The sequence below is a fragment of the Coregonus lavaretus genome (assembly GCF_964263955.1).
Source record: "Coregonus lavaretus genome assembly, chromosome: 6".
Lineage (NCBI taxonomy): Eukaryota > Metazoa > Chordata > Actinopteri > Salmoniformes > Salmonidae > Coregonus > Coregonus lavaretus.
In genome coordinates, this window is record NC_139993.1 from 13,389,273 (window position 1) to 13,397,322 (window position 8,050).

General features: G+C 52.6%; 1 protein-coding gene across 1 annotated transcript in view; it reads left to right on the forward strand.

The window, feature by feature from the left end:
• The window catches only part of LOC311131378 (histone H1), a gene marked incomplete at both ends in the record, with an annotated part of 624 nt that extends 602 nt beyond the window's left edge, over positions 1 to 22 (forward strand). Inside the window, one exon of the mRNA XM_084164339.1 lies at positions 1 to 22. This exon is cut by the window's left edge and continues 602 nt beyond it. Within this exon, the coding sequence (XP_084020465.1) occupies positions 1 to 22 (22 nt within the window).
• Between the last annotated feature and the right edge of the window lie 8,028 nt (positions 23 to 8,050).

An 8,050-nucleotide genomic window follows, 5' to 3' on the forward strand; every position in this document is an offset into this window, starting at 1 on the left:
GGCAGCCCCCAAGAAGAAGTAAACCTATTACAAACAGTGTTCTACTCGACACATGTTGTACCACAAAAGGCTCTTTTAAGAGCCACCCACCTCTTTCCATAGAAAGCGCATTGATTTCCATGTACTATCTGTCGTGAAAAAGAAATTACGCACACTAGGCTACTTTTACGCACACAACATCGTCCCACTCTGGGTGTGTGCGAAGGGAGAGGAATATAATAGAGGGCCAAAATGGCTTAGAAATTCGACCTCACGAGTGCACCCTCACCAGCCATTTGCATATGAGCCACTGGGCTATTCCCGTTCTATATCGTGGAGCTCCGCCCCATAGGGGAGCTCTGCTCCTATTGGTTTACCCTCTGCCCTAGGGCAGAACAGCCTGAAGCAAAATTATGCACACACCTGTCAGCCAATGGGAGCACAGGTGCCCCTATATAAAGGGACCCGTTCCCTCAATCTGCCTCCCATTATCTTCAGCGACTGGACTAGATTGAAGAAGCCACAAGAAGACTCAGGAAGATTTCGTCGTTGACATCCAGCCGTCAACGTCTTCCAGATAATGAGCACACCAGGGAATTTCCCACCCCCAAAAGCCCTTTTCAGGGCTCTGTGCCGGTGCACCTCCATGGCAACCACGGACCCCCACGACCTTTGTTTCGTGTGCTTGGGGCCGCAGCATGCCAAGGATGGTCCTGGCAACCCTCCTAATTGCGCCTCCTGCGCTCTCCTTCCTATGAAGGAGAGAAAGCAGCGCTGGGTGTTTTTCAAGGAGGATGTCCCTCTTGAGGATGCAATGTCCACACTCGCCTCTGCTTCAGAGGCATCGTCGGACAGTGCTGACTCGGAGGATGACAAAGAGGGCGCCGAGATGGATATCCCAGTGGGACAATCCAGAGCTCTGGCGCCAGCCCTCAAAACCCCCTTTCCATCGGAGAGCGCGAGGTCCGAGGGTTCTTTGTGCGATGACGACATGGGCTCTGTTAGGTCAGAAGCCCTGTCCTTCGCGGCAGCCTCTCTGCGTTCGGACTTTCCCGAACTCATTGAGAAGGCGGCCACCCGACTCGAGATTGCGCTGCCCCCAGTTCCCCCTCCTATGGAGGTGGACCTGATGGAAGGCGGCCCTTACTCCAAGCCGAGGAGAGCAGCTGAGCCAATGGCTCCAGCCTTGCCCTCTCTTGGCAAATATGTCGAGGGCTCGTGGGGGGCACCTCTGGCGGCGCGTTCGCCGGCCAGAGCATACACCCCATTCACCAGAGTGACCGGATACGAGTGGGCAGCTAAGGGAATCCCTAGGCTCGAAGGCGCCATGACGGCGTTCCTAGTGCCGGGTTCGAGTCCCTGGGCAGCCTCCAAGAAGGCCACCCTGCCAGCACAGAAGGACAGGTTCACAGCACAATTAGCTGAGAAATCCTTCACGCTGGGAGCCCAGAGCGTAGCAGCGGCGAACAACATCGCCCTCCTCGCAGCCTCCCTATCCCGTCTCACAACGGGTAGGTCTGAGATGACCAGCGAGGAAGTGGAGGAGGCCTCTAGGATTTCCGGAGCCATCCTCCACCTGACGCAGGCGGTAGCCATATGCGCGGGCAGGACCATGGCCACCTCGGTGGTCACGGAGCGGCACCTCTGGCTATCCATGACAGCCATGAAGGAGACCGATAGAGCATCACTGCTCAACGCCCCCGTCTCCAGCGAGGGCCTATTTGGCCTCGCTGTGAAGGACGCGACCGAGCGGATCGCCAAGTTGGACGAGGAGAGGAGGCACCTGGCAAAACATCTGCCTCTGGCAATGAAGGCCAGCAGAGCCCCAGCAAACCCGTCCACCTCGAACGCCCCCAGTAAGGCTACAGGGAGGCGACGGGTCAGGCGACAGACGCCCACCACAGGCGGCAGGAGAGCGGGCTCGGCCCCTCCAGCAGCGACGGTGGCAGCGACGGTCCCGCCGGCAAGAGAGGTCGTCACCAAGCCAGCCTGGCAGCACCAGAAGGTCTCCCAAAAAAGGCGGCATCTATGACGAGGCGAGGGGGAGAGAACGGAGGATGGCCCGGCGCGTGACGCAGAGGAGCCTACTGTTCCCCCCCACCCCACTGTTCAGGGCGTGGAGGGTGTTTTTGATTATGTGAATAAAGAGCTGGTTCTCATTGACATTGTCAAAAAATGACATTTATTCCATAAGGTACAGAACACTTCACGTTCTATGTTTCTCCCTCACCATCCTGAGTGTAGCCCAACCCACCTAGAGTGTGTAGCTGAGCGCGCTCAGGAGAGGAAAAGGGTAAAGGTAGCAGGGCGCAGCCTTAGCTCACCTAATAAAGATCTCTTACTACAGACTCCTAGGAGCTCTGTAGTAAAGGTCTCACATAGCATCGCCTCTGTCCCAATGCGACATGAAGGCGCAGCCGCTAGCCGGGAGTGACGCCTTGCTGCAGGCTAATGCCTCAGTCAGCGCAGATCAGACCCGTGCGACGTTCACGGAGAGCGGGAATACCAGGGTTACAGATATAACCAAGGTATGGACGCCTCCGGTACATTCTGAACGTATCAATGCCCATGGCTCTGAGCGCAGCTCACCACACATTGAGTGTGTCGTTGAACAGCCGCTTAAGACCAGTAAAGAAGCATTGTGGCACCACCGTGTGGTATCAGTCAGAGATCACACCTTTCAGATTCTGTTGAGTTCTGTAGGGGATGAGTCTCATTCTAAGCGGCAGTCTCAGTCAGACAATGACATGATGACGCAATCGCTTTCCGGGGAGAGCGCTCTGTCTCAGGCCAGTACCTCAGCCAGCGCAGTTCAGACCCGTGCTGCGTTCACGGAGGGCAAGATTACTGGAGTTACGGTCGTAACTAACGTATCAAAGCCCCCGACTCACCCAGAACGAGCTGATGTTTCCTCTCCCTTTCAAGGGGGGCCCGCCTTGGGCTATTCCACCAACCCAGTGCTTGGGAATAGCGGCGGCGAGGGCCATAGAGGAATACAGGTCTTTCCTACTAGACGCACCACAGCTTCGTGCGCACCCGCTTTCTCTGCATTGCTGGCAGTGGCGACGAAGCTGTACCCTCTCACGCTGGCTAGAACAGACGTTAGAGAAGGGTTATGCCCTCCAATTCCATCGGACCCCACCCCCGTTCAGGGGAGTGGTGGAAACGGTGATGAAAACGCCAGACAAAGTAGCCGCTCTGAGGTCAGAGATTACGGAACTTTTGGCGAAGGAGGCGGTCACAGTAGTGCCCCGAGAGCAAAGGAACAAGGGGCTGTACTCGCCCTATTTCCTAGTGCCCAAAAAGACGGGGGGAGTGAGGCCGATTTTGGATTTACGCATTCTCAACGAGAGCATAACCAAACGGCCCTTCCGAATGCTGACGACAAAACGCCTACTGGAATGTGTTCAGAAGGGGGACTTTTGTACAAGCATAGACCTAAAGGACGCGTACTTTCATATGCCGATACAATCACGCCACAGAAAGTTTCTGCGGTTCGCCTTTCAAGGGGTGGCATACGAGTTCACGAGGATGCCGTTTGGGTACGCCCTGGCACCTCGAACATTTTCCAAATGTGTGGAGGCGGCATTGGAACCGCTGCGCCGTCAGGGGATAAGGCTATTAGCCTACCTAGACGACCTGCTGGTTCTCGCCCCGTCAGCAGAGCTGGCGTTCACACACACGACACAGACAGTGACTCATCTCACGCGTCTGGGGTTTGCTGTGAATTGGAAAAAGAGCGCACCCTGGCCCAGTCATCAGATTGTCTACCTGGGACTACAGCTAGACACTGTAATGATGAGGGCGCGAATTTCGGACCCTCGAAGGGCAGCATTGTTACTAGCCCTGAGGAAGTGTCGTCCGAATCACACAGTAACGGCGCTATCGATCATGTCACTTTTGGGTCTCATGTCGGCAGCCCACTCTGTGGTCCCGCTGGGGCTTCTGCACATGCGCAGAACACAGCGGTGGTTCGCCCAACTAAGACTAGACCCAGTGCGTCAACGTCATCGGTTGGTGGTGGTTCCTCTCTCGCTAAGAGCAGACCTGGACTATTGGCGGAACCCGAGCGTTCTCACGCACGGAGTCCCGATGGGCAAGGTGTCATCCTACATTCCAGTGTTTACAGATGCATCTCTGACTGGATGGGGAGGGACATGTCAGTCTCAAGCGATAAGAGGTGCATGGCCTCAATCAGGTCGTCACATCAACCTCCTAGAGTTGGAAACGGTTCGACTGGTCCTGACCCACTTCGCGTCTACCCTTCGGGGTCGCGATGTGTTGGTTTGGTCAGACAACCGAACCACAGTGGCTCACATAAACCGCCAGGGAGGGGTCAGGTCTCCTGCCCTCCATCGGGCGGCAGTGGAATTGTGGCTGTGGGCTCACAAGCACCTTCGCTCGTTGAGAGCAGCGCACATTCCGGGCTACTTGAACGTAGGGGCAGACCTCATGTCAAGAGGGGGTCCTCGAGACGACGAGTGGTGTCTGCACCCGGACATTGTTCTAAGAATTTGGGAACAATTCGGGAGAGCCGAGGTGGACCTGTTCGCGTCACGTGTGAACGCGCAGTGTCTCCTATGGTTCTCTCTGAGGGAACAGGACGAACCGCCACTAGGAAGAGACGCATTTGCGCACTATCCGTGGCCGAAAGTTCTCCTGTATGCATTCCCTCCGCTGTCTTGCATTCTCCCACTGCTAGCCAGGGTGAGGTCAGAGGAGCTGTCAGTGATACTGATAGCGCCCGATCGCCCGGGGGCTCCGTGGTTTGCGGAGATGAGTCAGATGTTGGTTGCGCCACCTTGGCCAATTCCACATCGACGGGACGCGTTGACTCAGGCGGGAGGCTCGATAGGGCAATGGCCCATAATCGGCCAACCACTGAAGGCTTGGTTCCTGAATGGGACAGGTTGAAGCGCCGTGGGTTGTCTGATGCAGTGATCAGAACAATACAGGGCGCAAGAGCCAGTTCCACTTCTAGGATGTATACCAGCAGATGGAACGTTTTCTCACGATGGTGTGACACACAGAACGTGGACCCCATGAGCTGTCAGGTGGAGAGTGTGCTCTCGTTCCTGCAGTCTATGTTTGATAAGCAGAAATCGCCCTCCACCATTCGAGTGTTTGCAGCGGCAATTTCAGCTGGTCATGAAGGGTTTAACGGGAAAAACGTGTTCAGTCATCCATTAGTGAAACGTTTCTTATTGGGAACGCAACTGCTTAGGCCAAGGCCTAGAGCTACGCTGCCCAAATGGGATTTGGCACTGGTTCTCGAAGCACTATGTAAGTCGCCGTTCGAGCCATTGAATCAAATACCCCTCAAAATGCTGTCTATCAAGACGGCGCTGTTGCTCGCCTTGACTACCGCTAAACGAGTCAGTGATTTGTGTGCACTGTCGACGAGACCCGACTGCCTTGCCATTAATGGCGATCTAAGCAGAGCGGTGTTACGTCCTAACCCGGCATTTGTGCCGAAGGTGATTAACAGTGCATATAGATCACAGATCGTGGAATTGTGGGCTTTTCATCCCCCTCCCCATGGGGAAGGGAGTGAGGAAAAGCTTCACTGTCTGTGCCCAGTACGCGCTTTGGCGTGTTACGTCGGGCGCACAGCGGAGGTTAGGTTATCGCCTCAGCTGTTTGTGTGTCACGGTGCGGCTGCATTAGGTAGACCACTTTCAAAACAGCGATTGTCTCATTGGCTTTGTGAAGGCATTGAGACGGCGTACGAGGCGGCGGGGCAACAACCGCCTCAAAGTATTAGAGCGCACTCCACTCGTGGAATAGCGGCTTCTACTGCCCTCTTCAGAGGAACAGAGGTAGAGGATATTTGTAGAGCGGCGTCATGGTCGACACCGTCTCCTTTTATCCGGTTTTATCTGATGGATGTGTCTTCTAACTCTTTGGCTCGGTCTGTACTCAGTGTGGCTGAAGGGAGACCTTTAGCAAGATAGAGAAAGAAAAGCAGGATTGTGACCATGTTCATAAATCCGCTTTTATTAGAAGTGACATATTTGGAGGGACATGTTTTCTAACTCTTTAGCTCGGTCGGCTTTCAGCAGAGCTGAAAAGGCGATTTTGAGATGGAAGGAGAGGACAAAGCAGGACCTTGGACAGGTTCCAATCAGGTCCGCTTTGGTGAAGAAAACTTGTTATGGCAAGAATAAGCTTTTTGAACTCTCAAACTCGATTGCACTCAGCGCAGCTGAAAGAGAATCTTGAGATGGAGGAGAGAGAAGCAGGACGATAGACAGGTCTCTATCAGGTCCGCTTTGGATGAAAAGCATATTTTGCGGCATGTCTCCTGACTGACTGTATCAGTATGGTAGAGACATGTATTGAGTGGACAGAATGTGAGGTCATCTATCTGAGGTTCAGTTTAGTATGACTGATATATTTTGTTTCACAGAATATTGAGGCACGGTTATCTGCTAGTACAGATTAGCATAGCTTCTATTCTGATGATCTGCCCAATAGCCATTGCCATTGTCATTGAGCTAGATGGGGCGGGTCTATAACCGATGACGCGGTATATTGTGACGCCCTGATGGGTTTCTTAGTCGCAGTACTGCGGGAATTGGTTGCAGCCATTGCTGGGCTTGACCTTTTTTCATTTTTTAATGGGAAGTGTTAGGCTCGGCAGGGAGTACATTTTGGAGCGTTTCGCTCCGCCTTAAACCACTAGGAGCAGAGCTCCCCTATGGGGCGGAGCTCCACGATATAGAACGATTAGTTACCGGAGTGTAACTCCAGTTCTATGAGTGGAGCGGAGCCCCATAGGACTTAAGGCCCTGCCGACCCTCTCTAGTCTCGCTGAAGATAATATCTCGGGAGGCAGATTGAGGGAACGGGTCCCTTTATATAGGGGCACCTGTGCTCCCATTGGCTGACAGGTGTGTGCATAATTTTGCTTCAGGCTGTTCTGCCCTAGGGCAGAGGGTAAACCACTAGGAGCAGAGCTCCCCTATGGGGCTCCGCTCCACTCATAGAACTGGAGTTACACTCCGGTAACTAATCGTTCAGAGGCAGGCTGCTGTGATGTGTTACAAGTGCCATGTAATAACAATAACAATATTATAGTGGCTTCGAATTCAAACTCACGAGTGCACCCTCAACAGCCATATTTATATATGAGCCACTGGGCTATTCCCGTTCAGAGGCAGGCTGCTGTGATGTGTTACAAGTGCCATGTAATAACAATAACAATACTATAGTGGCTTCGAATTCAAACTCACGAGTGCACCCTCAACAGCCATATTTATATATGAGCCACTGGCTGTGGCGGCTCCTGAAAAAATTCTCAGGAGGGGCAATTTTTCTGATGATTTAGGTGACCTACACACATTTAAAAAAAGATATGTCCAGCAACAACATGAAGACAGGGGCAGCATATAAGTCAATACCAGAAGCATTTATTGACTGATCTGGGGAGATGGATTCCAGTTTCTGTGACAGATTATAAATAATCTCTGATGCCTTTGTTATATTAGCTTTTGGTTGAATGTACTGTCGTAGTAAATATATAATGTTATAGCTTGGTCTGACTAAAATCTTGTGCATGACCCATTTTGTGTTGGGCGTTTGTTTTCAATCAATGCTGTTCCTATCCTATAACAATGGACAAAAGAGTCCTATCTTGTCAGCCTTGTCAGCAGGTGGCTAAGGACAACACCCACGCCATAGGTCTCTCAGTTCTTCCAACTCACGAGTTCTTGCTCTGAGGACACACACACACACACCCACACACACACACACACACACACACACACACACACACATCATCACTGATAAACACACACACACACACACACACACACACACACACACACACACATCATCACACACACACACACACACACACACACACATCATCACTGTTAAACACACACACACACACACACACACACAAAAATCCCCTTCTCTTAGGCTGAACATCTGAAGACAGAGAACCCGACTCAGAGCCAATGCAACAGTGATACTAACCTGGAGGGGACCTCACCCAACTCATCAGGACCAATCAGAAGATCAGAACTACTAGATTCAACCTACTTCATTTTATTGTATAAATGTC